At 45.8% G+C, this 17567-nt stretch overlaps 1 protein-coding gene across 1 annotated transcript; it reads left to right on the top strand.

Annotated features, from left to right (window-relative positions):
- The first annotated feature begins 602 nt into the window (after positions 1-602).
- NRSN1 (neurensin 1) lies at positions 603-9915 on the top strand. Its single transcript, XM_039549775.1, has 3 exons — positions 603-994; positions 7090-7287; positions 8311-9915. The coding sequence occupies exons 2-3, from the start codon at positions 7099-7101 to the stop codon at positions 8707-8709; spliced, it is 588 nt and encodes a 195-aa protein (XP_039405709.1). The 5' UTR covers positions 603-994; positions 7090-7098; the 3' UTR covers positions 8710-9915.
- The last annotated feature ends 7652 nt before the right edge of the window (positions 9916-17567 follow it).

Raw genomic sequence — 17567 nt, 5'->3', positions numbered from 1 at the left:
TTTTTTTTTCCAAAGAAGCTTGGGCTATTAATGAAACCATTATTCTCACCTTATTCTTTACATATTATAGCAGTTTAAAAATACCTTGTTTTTCCATCGGCTAATACTATCCCATTTTGCTTTAATGCACTTCCACTTTTTCTGCATGCAACAACACTGTTTCTGTGCATATTTCAGTGCACCATATGGATATGAGTCTTTAGAACTCTCGCCCTTTGCATTCTTTCAGAGGAAATTACGTGTTTCCTCTTCATGGGATACACTTTAGCATCTCCAGCTCTTGGTGCCTTGTCATGCTAACTCTTTCCTCAGTAGGTTCCTTAGAACCCCAAACCTGCTTTCTTGAAATCTTTCCCCATGAACAACCAACCTGTTGCTGTCAGACGCCAACGCCTAGCCCTCACGCTCACCCTGTCTCCCTGAGGAGTCTCCCTCGGTCTCCGCTGACCGACGCATTTCCCCAGCTCCCAGATGTCAGTGCCTTGTCCTTCGCAGGACACTTTCTGTCACGTCTATCCACTCGGCTGGACAGATGGCACAGCCCTGGGTCCCTACGGTTTTCGATGCTGACTAAAAGGGGGAGGTGGTGTGGGGGGCGCGATCAGAGGCCTCTGCGCCTACACCCAGGGAGGAGACCGCCGTGACCTTGGCGTGCACCTGCGGGCCTGCCCGGCGCTGCCGGCGGGCCCCCGAGCGGCGGCAGCCGGGGAGCGCCGGCCCCCCCCGGGCGGCCGCCTTTGGGCGGGGGCGGGGGCGGTGTGGCGAGCGCGGGGGCGGCGTGGCGAGCTTGGCCCGGCGCCGCTCCGCGCCCCGCGGCGGCGGCGGCTCAGTGCGCAGGCACGGCACGGGAGCGAGCGGCGCTCCGGGCCGTACATAATACGCGGTGTCTGGGGCCGGCGCGGCGCAGAGCGGGGATGGGGCCGGGCCGGGACAGCCGCAGCTAGCGCCGCCAGCGCGGGGGCTCGCCGGCCGAGGGCAGCGCCGGGAGGGACAGGTAACCGCGGGGCCGCCGCTCCGGCCCCTCGGCAAACTTGGGCTCGGCACTTCGGCGGGGGCTCCTGTGGCCGCCGGCGGGCTCACGGCGGGGCTACGGCGCGGAGCATCCCGCGGAAGCCGGTGGGGATAGGGGCTACAGCGGAGCCCCGGGCTTCGCCTCCCGGCTCGGGGGGACGCGGCTCTCCCCGGGCAGGCTGCTGCCGCGCTGCCCCACCGACGCTGGGGGGGAAGACGGCCGGGCCGGGCTTTCCGCTGCCTCCGGGGCACCGCCGGGCGGGTCGTGGGGCCGAGATCTCGTCGGCGTCCGGGCGCTGCGGAGTTCTTCCGCTTCGGGCGGGAAACGGGAGATGGAGAGCATCCCGCTCCGGCCCCTGGCGGCGGCGAAGCGGGCGGGGCCACCCCCAAAGGAACACAGGCGAAGGTGCTGCTCGCACCCCCGTGCAGGGCAGCGGTGCAGAAGTGGCTCCCGGAGGCAGCCGCGCGTCCCGGCTATCCTCAGGGCAGCGGCAGAAGGTGCCCCTGGCAGTGCCGCAGCCCCGAGCGAGGGCAGGGCACCGGGACGGGCGGAGCGCGGCTCGGCCCAGCCGCCGGCCCGGGAAGCGCTGGGAGCGCAGGAGATGTCAGAAAGGCCACCTTGGAAACTGCTGTAAAAAGCAGGCTGTTTATGCCAGTGTACCCCCTTCGCAAGGAACGCTCTCGGTATGTCAGGACTGGAAACGGGGCTCTTCGAACAGAAGGGTGAAAGTATGTAAGTCTGAAGAAGGGAGAGGGCGACTTCACCTGTGCCAACCATCAGCATTCGTGGCTTACACTCGGTGGCAGTGTGGTATCACAGAGCAATGACACATCTTTATTTCCTTTTGTGCTGCTTTTTAAATGACAATTCCTTACATTTTTATTTTTTTTAAATGTGTTCAATCCTGGCTCAAGAAAGCAAAGTATTTGGAAAATTTATGGGGTAATTTTTAATGGAGCTTGCTCATCTTTTAATCTGTCTGTTCACCAGTCCAATCACATCTCCCCAGATCAGCAGAGGATAGTAAAGCTCAAAGTAAACAGGACAGCTTTTGCCATGGAAACAAAAGTTGCTAGGGGATGGATTGCTACTATGCAGTGGTGTTCTCTGAAGCTGTGATCCTACATCCCACATTTTCCTAACCACCTTGGGTTTAGGCACTGAAAAACTTAATGATTAAGCCTCTTCTTTTAGACTGGATGCATGTTTTCAGATCGTGCATAACACAGATTTGGGTAACAGCGACTCTCTTTTTAGCAAAAGTTTCCCAACATTTCAGTGTTTAGTTTCTCAGCCTTGAAGGCGAGACATGCAAATACACATCAACACTCAAGAGATCATAGCTACTGCAGTATTTATTCATCCAATGTAAACGGATGCTATGACACACGTTTCCCTCTTACTTGTGGAGAGCTGTTTTCTCTGACTGTTTCAGTTCCTGTGTCCTATCTGTAAGTAGCAAGAGCATTACATTTACATTGTAGCTGAGAGAAGAGACCATCATAGCCCAGATTACCACGCTGCTTCATATGGGGCTGGGGAGCTGCTTTCTCTTCTCTCTTAAGGGGCAAGATATTTTGCAAAACATAGGAAATTATGTATAAGTAAAAGAGTCTGACCATGAAGGAAATGTTCAGTAGAATTATTTTGCAGTGCTTGAAAAGAATTAATGATTCTGGCAGTCCTTTTTCTTTTTTTTCCTTCCATTTTAAAAGGTCATGCTATTTGATGCTATCACAACTCTTTCAAGCATGAGATCATTCTTTTGTTTTCTATTTCACCTCCCAGCTCTTATTTATCATTTTGTTCATATACCTGACCAAAACCACCTATTAGCCTTTTAGATTGCTAAAGAAAAATAATCTACGTGTCATGTAAGTGATTCCAAGCTGTGTGGTCTTTACAGGCAGTTCTTCATCAGGCTGTTAGAAACACTGCATCCTTGGTTTTTTTGCCTGACTAAACCTACAGACAGTGCAGTGAATGCAAGATCATGTTTAAAAAGGTTTCTGTCATGTCACATTGGGTTTTCTTAAATTAATCACAATAATTAAAGTTGCTGGTTCAGACTCAGCAATGTGCTTCACCTCCCTTCTGAATGCTCCTGGTGGCCACTGGAGTAATACAAGCAAGCTGTGGCAGGCCAGGTCATTTATCTGGCCATGTTAATTCTGGTTCTTCCCTGGGTTGACCTTGTGGAGTTGCTTACACCTGGGAAAAATATCTATCATTCTGCTCATTATATGATGCTAAATTTTCTTGCCTGAATGATTTAAGTTAGCCAGAAGTTAAGCATAATTTATTAAGAAGGCAGGGTTGATGTGAGAATAAAGATCTAAGTAAGGACCCAAGACAGTGAGTCTCTGGAGAACTTTAGTTGACCTCTTTGCTTTATTCTATTTCTGATGTGTGAGATGGAACCTTTGTTTAACCAATAGGTGGGTTGAGGGGTAGGGATGTAAAGTGTTCTTATTGTTGAGGTGTAGGCAGTGTGACCCTGCATGAGAGAGCTGGGGCAGCTGTGGTAAACTACACCATTTTTTCCTCTTCTCCTTTTCCCCTAAGGTATGTTTATGAGGTGGGCAGAACTCTGGTTTTAAGAGAACTCCTCAGGGCTTGTGCTGTTAAAAATGGCAGCTAGCTGTTGAACAAATGGTGGAAGTCAGAAAAGAGGACTTCTTGTCCTCTCTTTTTGGGTAGGGAATAAACAGTTCCTGAGAAAAACAAAAAGAGCCTCCAAAAGTAGAATAACTTGCAGCTTTTCCCCACAGCAGTCCAGATTATATACTTATATACATACCAGAATTTTTTTTTTCTTTTTTGTACCTCAGAAAATGATAGTGTTCAAAACTTCATAGCATGGTAAAAAAGCACAACTGTCCTGGTTTCAGCTGGGATAGAGTTATTTTCTCAGTAGTCATTACAGTGCTGTGTTTGGGATTCAGTATGAGTACAGTGTTGATAACACACTGATGTTTTGGTTGTTGCTTCATGCTTGCCGTAAGCCAAAGACCTTCTCAGTGTCTCATGCTCTGCCAGTGAGGAGCTGCACAAAAAGCTGGGAGGAAGCGCAGCCAGGACAGGTGATGTGAGCTAGCCAAAGGGGTATTCCACACCAAAGAACATTATGCCCAGTAGGGAAACTGTGGGAGTTAGTAGGAAAGGGACGATGGCAGTTCAGGGACAAGGTTTGGCATTGGTCAGGCTGGTGAGCAACTGTATTGTGCATCACTTCTTTTTCTTGGGTTTTGTAGGTTACAGGACGGGTTCGGATGGAGACGAAGAGATCTCTATAGGCAGGTCTTGGGACACATGGGGTTTATTGTAAAAGGCGTGGGTATAGGGGCACTGCTCAGAGCTGCCAGACTCAGCTCTGAGCAGGCCCAAGAGAGCAAGAGAGTAAACGGGTGAGAGAGAGAGAGAGAGAGGGTGTAAGAGCAAGAGTGGAAGTAAGAGCAGGAGTGGAAAAAGTAGTAAGGAAGTAAGTGTCTGAAGTCCTGGTTACAATACAATAAATCATCTTCTGTACTGAATATTCTAATTGTCACTAACCAATCTAATACAAGATACAAATCCTATAGCATTTACATACAGCCTATAAGAGTTCTTATATTACCATAGAGTGTTACATCTTAACTTCTAAAAACTACTCTTTGGACCCCTTCTGCTGAGCTAGTAGGGTCTGCTCTGACCCTTGGACCTGCTTGCAAGCAGAGGGTATTGTTCCATCAAGAGGGGATTACCTTCAGTGGCCATACCATTGTTTTCCAGTTGTTCAGTAACTAAGACTTGGTATTTCAAAAGTGGCTTTCATTTCGATGTTGCCTGTAGTTTTCATATTCCCAAAATCTTTTGTCAGGCAATCATATTTATAAGGCTTTCCTGTTTCATCTTCCCCAACATGTTTTATCTCTCCTTTTTTTATTTAGTATTAGTAGTATTATATTTTACTTTGTTTCAATGATTAACTGTTTCCTCAGCCTACAAGCTTTACTTTTGATTCTCCTTCCTATTCTACCATGATGGAGGGCTAGAGGGTGGGGATGAGCGAGTGGCTGCAAGGTGCTTAGCTGCCAGTTGAGCTTAAACCATGGCACAAACAAGTGGTTTTCAGTATATTAACTGTAGTTGGAAACATCAATGTAAGCTATGTGCAACTTGACACAGGGTGGCCCCAGGGCCAGGCTTTCCCTGTTCACCGGGTGAGCAGCTGGTGCTGTCCAGGAGTTTCCTCCTCTCTCAAGGTCTGTGTCCACCCTGCCTGTTTTTCCACCTTTCCTTGGAAGGCCAGCACCTTGAGCACACTGTGATGGACACTGATCCTGTATTATCAGCAGAGAGCAAGCCCATCCACAGAGTTGGAGAGCACTTCTTTAATTTCCTAAAGCTTTACAATGGCTGAGGTGGAAAAGGGAAACTTGCAGGGGGTATAGAAGCAGTATGGGGTTCAAAAAAAGGGGCTCCTGCCAGAAGCTGTGGTTGGCTCTACCCCTGTTGCTTTGCAAAGCTCAGTCACCAGCAGTGTTCCCTCTGGCCCTTGGCAAGTCCCCCAGCAACACGTGGGCTGCCTTCTCCACTGGGTCATGACTTCTGTGAGAACCTTGAAACCTCATCACCGTGTTGTAAGAGAGATATTTGCAACTATAAGATGTTGAGATCATGAAATCCCCAACTAAATGCGTATTAGATATGCAAAATAAATAAAACCCCAAGATAATGGGTTTTTGTAAAGAGGAAAAAGTAAATCCCTCTTTGTTCCTGAGCCAAGAACACAAACAGGCTCCCAGAGGCTGGAAGTTCACTGTTTATACCAGCACTAATTTCTAGCAGAGCCAGCCAAAAGATTCAGTCAAACCATTGCTATTCCCCACCAATATTTTCTGGATTCTCCTTAATTTGAATGCTTGCATACTCAGGTATTTCATACTCAGGAAGATCACCCATTCCCAAAGGGCAAAGGTCTATAGGGCTGCAAAACTGAGAGGTACCAGCTGCCATGAGCACATAAAAACCTCCCTCCCTCTAAGTGAAGTTGCTGTGGAAATCTGACATACAGCTTGAAGCTGATATAAATTGAGCCATGACTTTCAGGTGCAAGTTCTGATTAACAGTTCCCTTTGGACTAAGCCTTTTTGAACTTCTTTAAAGAGAAGCCAATGAGCCTAAGTAACATTGAGCTATTGCTCAAGTTGTTTTTAGGAGCTAGTATTATTTCAATTAATTCAGTAGCATTACACCCACGCAAGCAAGTTCAGGCCTTGGACTTGCATAGTTAAATATGGATTTTGTGTGTTAGGAGAACTTCCATGAAATGGAAAGAGTAAGAAACTTTGTTGGTAGTTTTCATAGCAGGCAAAATTCTGATTATATTAAAGTCAACAGGAGCTTGGACATTGACTTCTCCAAGAGAGCAGTACTTGGCTGTGAGCTTAGAATTTCCATTTCAGTCTCACTGAGAAAATTGATGCTGCTACAGAATTCCATTTTTAATTTTTTTTTAACTATCCCTATTTAAGCACAAGTTATGTATTATTTTAATCTGTCCAGGACTTATTTTGCCTCTATTTCCCATGGCCATGAATGGTATATCAATGCTTAATCCTGCACTTCAAAAGCTCAGGAAAAAACATTTTAAAAAAAACCCTTACCCAGCAGTTTGGAAAGTTCCTAAGGTGGCAAACTCTAGTTAACTGACAGAGATAGTCTGGAAGAGTGGCAACATGAGCTCTTGAGGGATGCTGGATTTTTTTACCTGGCATATCCTGCTTTTTTTAGTCTCCATGGAAACACAGTATCACATTAGTGTGAAAGATGGGGAGTGAGCACCCTGCGTATGGTAGGGAATGTTCCCTGAAGCACATCTGGCCTATGCTGTGTCAGGTCTCTGAGTTCCTTGGGTTTGCTTGAGCTGAGTCACTACATGCAGCTGTACCCAGCTCATTTCTTGGTTTGGAAAAAATGGAAGGAAAGGTCTCTCCTGGGCCATTTTTTTTGCATCACATCTGGAAAGTTTGTAGCCATCTTTGCTGCCCACCACACCGATAATGATCTGCTTTGTGTGAAACCTCTCGTTGCAGGTAGGAAGGATGAGCTCCTATGCTGACATCTGCGGGTCCAAGCACACGCAGGGCAGCACCGAGGGAGGGTACCAACGCTACGGAGTTCGGTCCTACCTGCATCAGTTTTATGAGGATTGCACAGCTTCAATTTGGGAGTATGAGGATGATTTTCAGATCCAGAGATCGCCGAGCAGGTGGAGCTCTGTATTCTGGAAGGTACTGCCTGTTGCTTTTTACTGGAGAGAGAGACTCCCATTTCAAGACTTTCCCTGTGTAACTGCTGATGTTAAGTATTCATCCAGAAAGGCCTTTCATTGCCCAGTTTTGCCTGAGGTGGCCAAATAACTATGCCTGAAAGCAGGGCACTCTTACCAAAATATGTCAGCTCCCTGGGGTCTTGGGATCATCTAGTTTCTCTGTCCCAATGTCACTGAAACACCAAAGTCTTGTCTGGAAACCTCACATACACCTTGGAAGTGTAGTTTACCTCTGTTCTGCACCCATAGAAGTCCTGCCAGACTGCTGGGAACGGGACTGGTAGGTTAAGTGCAGAGTGTGACCTAGGGATCAAGAAAACCAAAAGATCTCCATTAAGGTCGGGGAATTTGACAGAACTGGAGAAGAGAAGAGGTTGGTTGGGGCCTGTGAGGCCATCCAAACCCTACCCCCTGATGATCCCTACCCCCAGGAACATTCTGGGCAAACCAAATTTTGTACTTACACTTGAAATATGCTATAAACACTCTGTGATCCGTTCCTATGGCAATAGCAGCTTCCTTCTAATCCCTCCAAAGGAATGACATCTCACAAAGCAAAAGCAAGTGGTGGATGTGACAGACTACCAACAGGGACTGAAGTTGGTGCTAACCACCAGCTAAAGCTAAAGGAATAATCAGTTACACAGCACTGGGGTTAAACTGTGATCCTCTCTCTGATGGGGCCTTTCAACATGAAATGCTATGTAGAGATAGCAATCCATATTCCATTGTTTCCAGAAATGTCAATACTCAATTATATAAATATGAGTTGTAAAAAGACAGTTTTTCCACTAGTTCCAGTAGGGCCTCATATATCCTAAGAGAAAAATACCTGCCTTCTCCTAGGAGGGAGAACTGTATCTGCAAGACATAGTGAAAGATAAATGCCTCCTAGGAGCACTTCCCAACTGAAAACTGGAAAAGGAAATGGAAAAACTGGAAATTAACTGGGAGTTTGTTTGTTTCTTTCTTTGTTTTCCAGGTCGGACTCATCTCTGGGACGGCTTTTATGCTGATAGGTGTAGCTGTTCTTGTAGTGGGTTTTCTTGTGCCACCGAAAATCGAAGCCCTTGGGAAGGATGATTTTGTTGTTGTGGATACCCGTGCTGTTCAGTTCAATGGGTCCCTTGATATATGCAAGCTGGCAGGAGCAATCTTATTCTGTGTTGGAGGGTCCACTGTGGCAGCATGTCTGCTGATGTCTGCTTTTGCTAAAAGTTACTCCAAAGAAGAGAAGTACCTCCAGCAAAGATTTAAAGAGAGAATAGCTGATATTAAAGCCCATGCAAACCCAGTCACAAAAGCGCCAGCACCAGGAGAATCAAAAATACCTGTCACTTTGTCCAGAGTTCAAAATGTCCAGCCTTTGTCTGAAACCTGACCCTTCCCTTAGGTTTTGTTTCTCTTGTAGATCACTTTAACTGGAAAATATTAGCCCTTGTTGGCATCTGTGCTAGTCAAGTAAAACATTGAGTGCTCTGCTATATAAACATGCAGCTAATGGGGGAGCTGCTCTGGTAAAAAATTAGGATTGGGAAAAAGGAAATTATGTGATTAGACCTGTGACTAATATATTCAGTACATTTGAACCTTTTAATCTGTGTGGGTACAATAAGTTCTTGCAACAGTTATTAGGTGTTTATCTTATCAGATTGCATCCCTGGGAAACCTAGGGGCGCACTTATGACAGCTGTACCAGGAACACTCTACATCCCACTATTTAAAGTTTAGATGAATTTGCTATTTTTTTAATTTCATTAATTTGTTTAAATTTTTTTTTTTTTTGCCTTTAAAATACTGTTCAGTCTTACATGTCCCACCTGGTTCTGCTGTCTGGGAAGCCAAGATTCTGCCCTTGTAATTTGCACTTGTCCTCCTGTCACATGCTACAGTCTGTATCAAAGTAATACTTCACAGGTAAAACATACATGTCAGTGAGAGCCCTTAATTTGATCCTGGCACATGTCACTTCCCAGCAACGTTACTTTCTGGGAAAGACAAGTTATACTTGATCCTGAGTTACAACTAACCTGTGCTAAAGTGCCACTTTTGTCTTAGTCATTGCCATGTTAGCAAAAACTACAAACAAAATAAAGATAAGGAATTCCTGTGGGAGGAGGAACATCATACTTGTGTGTCTTTGCTTTGATATTGTTTCTTTCATTGTTGTGTTATGTTGGCGCTAATACAAAATGTTTTAGTTTTGTCGGGTGAGGATGAATAAATGTAGTTTGACATGCCCAGGTCCTGTATTCTGTCAGTACATCAATGCCATGTTAGATGATCTCAACGTACGTATCTAAAGACATTTTGAAATGCTGTTTATATTTTTATAGAGAATAGAAAAAGTTATGCTTAACCAGATACATTCGTGTAAATGCTTACCTAAAAACTTGTCCTTTCATGGGAGACCCCTAATTATTTTCTCACCCAGGGCAATTATTTCACTGTCTGAATCTATGGATTTAAATTAAACTGTATAAACAAAGATGTGACATTTGTACTCTCTGACAATATGTGCCACCTTATAGTTCTGTCTATTTTTTGAATGAATTGAATAAAATTCTAGGCGTGAGCCAGCCATGGATTTTGTGAAAAGTTTCTTTCTAGTAAAAAAATGTAAGAGCTCTGCTTGAAGGAGAAATCAGCAGTTGAAACTCACTGGTGTCTTAATGCGGTCTGTTTTCATCTTACAGCAGCCAAGAAGCTACTTTGGTGCTGAATCAAACAGATTCTACCACAATAATGGCAGAGCTGTGCTCTTTCCCTTGCTCATAAAACATTTTGTGGTCTGTGACACTCAGTTCATACTTACAACATCAATAAGCCAGATCATCTGTATTTGGAAGTTTCAGCTGAATCTGCAATAATTACCATGGCTGACAACACCATGGGAAGTAAAATTTTCTTCTGCAGAGAAAGCTCCCCTCTTGGCAACACAACTGCAGAGTCCAAGCATTAGCACTGAAAAGATGGAGAGATGAGAGCTTGTCACATGCACACGGTCACAGAGAATGGAAGAAAGTAGAGGTAAAGGCATCTGGCAATTCACTGGCACCCTTATATTAGAAATACAAAGGCACATTACACCCAATACTTCAAATCTCAGGGGAGAAATAAATGAAGCTGTGCTAAAGAGGAAAAGTTCAAAACGCTGGCAAGGTGAGAAGCTGTGTATTTATAAAGAAAGCCATCAAGAACAGGGGTGAGGGGTACTGATTACTCACAAGGCACATGGAGAGGCTGTCACTGCTGCTGTTTGTTAACTATTCCAGGTGGAGAGGGTCCTCAGCATTTCCTGTCTAGGTTGCAAGGAATGTTGTTTACTGACATTGACTTTCACTACTATGGCTATTGGTGTGTGGGCAGCAGAGTCAAGCTGTCCTGGCTTTTTCAACTGAGGCTTTTTAATTGTGCATGGAGGAAATGTGACATTTTAAGTTCTACAGTGAAGTTCACAGAAGGAGATGAGAGCGAGGGCTCCCGTAGCTGAGTCCCTTCTCTCCACCTGTGTTTTGTTAACACTGTACTGGAAGTTTGACTGAAAATCCAGCTGGGAAAGCAAGCAGAGGTTGGGCTAGTTCACCCGAACTGGCTATATGGGTATACAGTTCTCTTTAAAACACACCCAAGTGTCACTAAAGTGTCACTAAATTTTCATCCAGAGGACAACTGACCCAACAGGTAATTGATAGAGCAGATCCAAACATCAGGTGCTCAGTCACATTGCACAGAACTGAACATGCTTTGACAGTACAAAAGCAGATGAGTCATGGCATGGCATTACCCAGGTGCTAGGGGAAAAGAAATGCCCTTGAGGATTTTACTGAAGCTTGCTGGGATAGGAAATGCCCCTGGGATTTATCAGCAGCAGCAAAGCTGATAATGTTGTCATGGCTAACGTTGCCACACACGTTTCATCTCATTAAACCCTTGTTTCGGTTGCTTGGAGCTTTTCCGGAACTGAGACCTCCAGAGGCTGCAATCCTTCACAGCAGAGAATCAGTGCCACACACGGCTTTTGTAGAAATATTGAGCAGAAAATTGCTCTGTTACTATTAAGAAGCCACATACTGGAAAGATTAAGACACGTCAGGAATATTTTTAAGATCCATTTTCTTGTAATGTTTTAACACCTTCACCCTTTGGTACAGGAGCTGAAGCATCAGCAAAAGGCAGTGGAAATGCAGTGTGTGCTGTTCTTATGGAAAATGCCTGTGATATGGCCTCCTGCTGGGGAGCAGCAAGAGGCAGTCATGCTCCCTGGGAAATTTCTAGTGAGGTTGAGGGCAATCTGTCCTTGCACATACATTTCCCTACCATGTAACTTTTTCACTTTTCCTATCTCCACTAAATTGCAGCATACACTCAACTGTGGGACTGCCTGGGACTTCCCCTCCAAGCACTGACTGCCATCAACTTTCCAGTGGACACATTAATGGACACCCCAGTGCAAATAAAATATGGCTTAAGCAGCCAAGCTCTTCTTTTTTCAGCTCTTTGACCTCCCTGCTCCAGAGGTTCCTTTCAGTTTCTTCATGCTCACCTTATTTCTTGCCCCTTTCTAGCCTCATTTGGCTTGAAATTGTAGTGCAACCCCTCCCAGCCCAACACCATTTTCTCTGCAATTGTAGTGAAAGAAATCACAATTTTCATCTGAGTGGTAATCACTGGCTTCATTTTGGTTAATAGATGCTCTCCTGAAGGTTAGCTCTGCTTCCCCAGCACACTGTGCAGAAAAGGCTTCTGTTATCATCTGTTCTGTCCTCCACTCTCCAGGCTGTCTCGACCCCTTTATTTTCCATTTTTTCCCAGTGCATGGTGAATCACAGGCAAAAGGCAGAGACAGAAACATTCCTCCTCTTGAGCTGCCTGTAAGCAGATTTAATTCCCAGTTTCAGCTACAGCCTCAGCCTGCCATTTCCAAGTATGAGATTTTTAATCATGCACAAGTACAAGCAAGCAGCTCTTCATGAAAGCAGCAGCAGCAGAATGGGGAGGCTGCAGAGAGAGAGGTTTGGCGAGGGGGAGCAGCAGCACAACATGCACACCAGGGAGGCCACTCAGCCCCTGAGGACATGAAATGCAGAGGAGACAGCAAAAGACTGCAAGTACCTTAGCAGGATGCACTTTGCCAGCAGCTTTCTAAAATGGGCTAAAAATGGAACAATTTTGGTAAAATAAAGGAACTAGCACTTGGGATTATTCAGCACTGACTGGTCATCCCACCATTACACAGCAGGCTGCCCTCTCAGCTCACTGAGTATCAGGGGTAGAGAGACAATAACATACAAGCTGCCTGGGCAGGCTGTGGAGGCACAGCCTTATGCCTTCCTTGTCCTACCCCTCCCAAAGCTGAAGGAAGCAACATCTCTACAGAGCATTAGCCTGCACCAGTCATCTGGGGTTAACGCCCACACACCTCTTAGAGAAACAACGTTTGAGTTTTGCCAGTTCATCCCCAGGGGACAGTTTGTCCCAGAGGAACATCATTGTAAATGGGAAGACCCACCTAGTCTGCTCCTATTTCCAATATTTAGAGACAGTGTGTGATTCTTCTGGAGCCTTCTGGTCTCTGGGCAAACAATCTATCCACCCCCTCATTTTTCTTCAGTTCTTACCTGGACGTGTGGCAGACCACACAGGGTGCATTTCCTGCATCAGTTCACTTGATGCACATTAAGCAGGCTAAAGCTCAGTTTTGCTGTCAGATAATTTACAGAGGTATTGGGATGAAAATAATCTCTGCATGCTGACAGTAGGTGAGGAAAATACTTCTAACAGCCCTTAAAAGAAAAGAACCAGCATAAAATAACATCTTTTATTGGTTTTTTCCTAATTATTTACAGCTGATTTTTGAAGGCACCCTTTTTTCCCATAATTTACCATTCGTGGACTTTTGCAAAAATAGATGGGAGATCAGTTTTAGACAATGCTAATAAGCTAGTCAATTTAACAATGTGTGTTATGCTGCTCCAGCAATTTCAGCCCCAAAACTTATGGCAGTCAAGGCTTCAGGCCACTTCCTGGCTAAAGGCACCCTCCAGCCTGAGGCTAAAAGGATGTGTTGGTGCTGGTGCTGTTGTTCAGGGCACAAGAGACGTTTCTGGAATGTCATTATTTCCTGCCTCTGGTCACCTACTGCCTTGAGCATCTGCTGCCCTTCCCCTCCCTGCCTCCTCCAGGAACCTCTAGCCCTGACAATTCCTTCCTAAGCCTGGTGAGGTGAGAGGGGTGAGGTGAGAGGGACCCCTGCCACACATGTCTTGGAGGGGGTGCAAAATGTGCCTGCCTGAAGTGGCAGCACAGGGGAGGCAGGGCTGCAGCAGGGACAGGAGCGAGATGAAGGTGGAGAGAGGTGAGAGGGAAGGAATCCCCAGGGGAGAACTGGTGAAATACAGCATTTCAAGCATCAGTGTGGTCATCTGGCAATGAATATCAGAAGAAACAATCAGTGAATATTGAAAGCATAGAAAAACTTGCTGCAGGTCCAAAACCTGTGACCAAAACAACATAAGTACAGTGGCTAAAATCTTCATGGAAGTAATTTTAAAAAACCAAATCAACTTTTGACATCAATATTCTGGCTCCCACAGATGACTAGACAAGCACAAGGACCTTATTGTTGGATAAGTGCATTACCTCTACTGTGAGGACACATTATTTCCTTTAGTATACTATGATAAACAAATTTCTTCAGATAGCTCTTGCTCAGAATGGGTTCAGCTCTCGAATGACCCCTTGCAAAAGCACTGAAAAACAGAAAAGCTCCTGAAACTGGAGCTTAAAATCACAACAGAATGGATGGCAAAGAACTTGGTCTGACCTCCAGGTGATCATGTAACTGGAAAGTGGTAAATTGAGTTTGTTGGTTTAACCATAGGTCTTGTGTTTAACCATAGGTCTACATGAGATGTAGACAAATCTTTGCCCTGACACGGAGCATTGTCTGGGTCCTCTGCCCTTCCTCTGCCCCTCCAGCAGCAGTGACTGCCCTCTGAAGAGTGCCTCAGCATTGCTCTCTGAGCTAAACTAGTCTCTTTTGAGGCACCACATATGTTTAGACTAAGGTATGACAGGAAAACATTCTCCAGATCACACAGAAGTTCACCTCCCTGAACCACTGGCATAAACCTTGAAGACCTCAGCTCAAAAGCAACTCCAGACCTGATAGCCAGATTGTTTTGTCTTTGCAGATACATTCATGGCATCCATGTTGAGAAGGCTCTGGCCTCTAATTGTCTGGTGTGCTGCCAAGGCTCCTCACTCAGGCTGTCTGTGAGCAAGCCAGCAAGCAGGCATACACAAGGCAGGTCCCAATCCTCTCTCCCGGAGCAGTGCAGACCAGGCCATCAAGTCCTATCTTTAAAACACCCAGCTATGGATCACACAGTTGTTGCTTTAGAAGAAACTCGAAGTGTGCCATGAAGTATGTCCAGATCTGCTCTGGAAGGAGGCTGCTGGCCATGTTTCCTGTGCATGTCAGGCCTGTGCTGAGGCACACTCACAGCAAAGTGCAGAGAACAGAGGTGTCAGGGACTACAGTCTGCATCCCATGTGTAAGGGAGCTAATCTAGCACTGGCTTGTATGCCGGGCTGAGCAGTTGAAGAAGCAAAGCTGCTGAGAGCGCCCCATGGAGCCCAATACCCATGGACACACATGCCACTGACACGTGCATCACTTCTTTTGGTACAGGAGCCCTCATAGGGCAGTGTTGTGTGTAGTCTTTTTTCACTTGCTGGAGGCTTCCAGAGGAGTAGGCTTTTGTCAGAGAGCAGAGGCAAACACCACTAGGTCAGTCAGCACACCATGATCTGCTTCCACATGCACCAGCCACCGCCTGGCACCTGCCCACCTCCAGCACCCACGCTCAGCGGCCCTTTGCAGCACCAGGGCTCTCCCTGCTGGGGAACAGCAGTGAAACATCCACGCGTGGAGCGGTGCTAGTGAGTGAAAAAAGTCTCAACACCAATATTAAGTCCTTACAAGATGAGCTACCCACCCTTACTCCACCCTACCCCCCAAAAAAAGCCCCAAACCCAAACAACCAACCACACCTTTTATGCAAAAAACCCCCTCTGCTTCAGTTTCCCCGCAGAAAATCATACTTGGGAAGGTTCTTCAAGGGAAAGGTTCTAATCCCCATGAGCAGGCATGATGCTACTGCAGCAAATGTCTGCCTCCTTTTGCACACACACAGGACCATCTGCAGGCATCAGATGTGCCTGAGGGTGAGGCCCCAGCCAGAGGCACCCAAGAGGCTTAGCTACCTTTCCTTCCTTGTCCTGGGATAAGCCACCTATAATCATGTGGTCAGGGCAGGGCACTTTGAACAATGAACCTGTTGGTCATCTTGAACTAGGCCTTGTGCTGCATGAAGAGGAGAAATAGTCTTCACCCATGTCTCTTTCTCTGCAGAAGGAGACTACTTCTAAATGGTGGATGCAAATCCTAGCCCATGTCTCACCAAGGTCATTTCTGTTTGGTGAAAACTCTTCAGGGGTCAGTGGGAGCATAAGAGATGATGGGAAGGTGTAAAGCTCAGGTTACTCTAAGGATGCCAGTCTTGCATCAACGATTTATAAGGGAGAAATAACGTGGCACAGGCATGATTTTTAGAAATATCTTTTCTTACAACCAAACTGGAAGAACCAAACCTAGCAGAGAAACAGAAGGATGAGGAGATTGTATGCAGTGATGAAACCACAACCCATGGCAGCAGAGGAAGCAAGGACAACATCTTATGAGGATACCAAGCTGAATACCCAAAGCACAGTGGCAGCGTGACTGGTTATCTCTGACACCACCACTTCATCACTGAGACAGAGGAGTTTAAATCACTCAAATCTCTGGTTAAATCAGAGGTCCTTCCTAACTAATACAAGGAGAAAATTCTATATATCACTGAAGTCTGAATACACTTTCTTCTCTCAAGAGAGGGAGAATTCACTCACCTATGTGAACACAAACCTGAAGTGCCCACCCCCTAAGTACTTGCTAATAAAATAACAATTCCCTCCTATCTCAAGCATTGATTTCGTCGAGCTCCTTGGTTCTACGACATTCAACCAGTTCATCCACAAAACTGCTTCAGCTGAAGGGGGCTGGCTGTTCCCATCTTCTCAAGCAGAAGTCCCAAGACTCATACCACTTTACCTCTTCCCAAGCAGACTGAGTTCCCAGCCACTGGGATACTCATAGTGTGGGAAAACCTTGCTCAGCTAGAGAGGAAAGACGAATTGGGAGTTAATTTCTTAAGGACAAATATCTATAAGAATAATCTCATCTTAAAGAAAAACATCATTTTCCTAAAAATAATGGGTGTAATATTGGGGGCAGGTTTCAGCATTTTGACAGGAATTGTCTTACCAGGTGTTGCATTTAAAATGGAATATGCATTTCTAGCAATGCTTTTTTGTTCTACCATGTTGAACAGCTTTGAAGAAGGAGGAAACATAAATGGTTTCATATTTAAAAGCTTAAAATCTGAACAGGATTTTTTAGTTTCTGATAGAGATAGGATGAGAAAGAAGAAAGAAAGAACGGCCCTAAACTAAGAATTAAAGCAATGCAGTCAGTTTTAAGAAATGTACTTTTCCTTAGATCCTTATAAAACTTAGATCCTTTTGTTCAGTGTCTCAACATGGTGCTCCACTATGGGGAAGAAGTCATGTTATTCCAAAAGGTGACTACAACTGCTCCTTGCTGCCAAGCAGGGGGGTCTTGATGGCCTGGAGAAAGGGGCTGGCAGAAACCTCCTGCAGCTCAGCCAGGGCAAGAGCCAAGTACTGCACCCAGGTGTTATGAACTGGTTTAAACACGCAAGAGCAAAGAAAACGAACTCTCTGTGAATAAACGGATCGAACCCAGAAAGGCTTGAAATATACCCCAAAACTTGATTAAAACCAAACGAGGTTAGATGTTGGTACCAAAAAAGTTGATATATTTTATTTAATACTAAAAGAGGTAAAGGGAAGGAAAGGAAGGAAAGGAAGGAAAGGAAGGAAGCGGTGTGCATGGAGGGTGGACAGGGAAAGAGCGACATGGATTAGGTAGAAACATATCACCCTCCCAAGGGTCTCAACGATGTCTCGTTGCTCCCCTCCATCCGGTCTTCTTGGTGGTGAGGGTCCCCCGCCTCCTGCTGCCAAAAAGTATAGAATCCAATGGATTAATACATGCTTGGGCCAGGTGGGAATGCCCACGTGCCTCCCCTGGGGTGGGCAAGTTTGACACTG

Source organism: Corvus cornix, chromosome 2 (genome assembly GCF_000738735.6).
Source record: "Corvus cornix cornix isolate S_Up_H32 chromosome 2, ASM73873v5, whole genome shotgun sequence".
Taxonomy (NCBI): Eukaryota; Metazoa; Chordata; class Aves; order Passeriformes; family Corvidae; genus Corvus; species Corvus cornix.
Note: the sequence above shows the minus strand (reverse complement) of the source record. Positions and strands in the feature narration are given on the sequence as shown.

Bases quoted from the DNA above. Each gene is read 5' to 3' on its own strand.
- NRSN1 (XM_039549775.1), top strand. From the start codon at position 7,099: ATGAGCTCCTATGCTGACATCTGCGGGTCCAAGCACACGCAGGGCAGC. The intron at 7,288-8,310 runs GTACTGCCTGTT...TTTGTTTTCCAG, and splicing joins GGAGCTCTGTATTCTGGAAG to GTCGGACTCATCTCTGGGAC.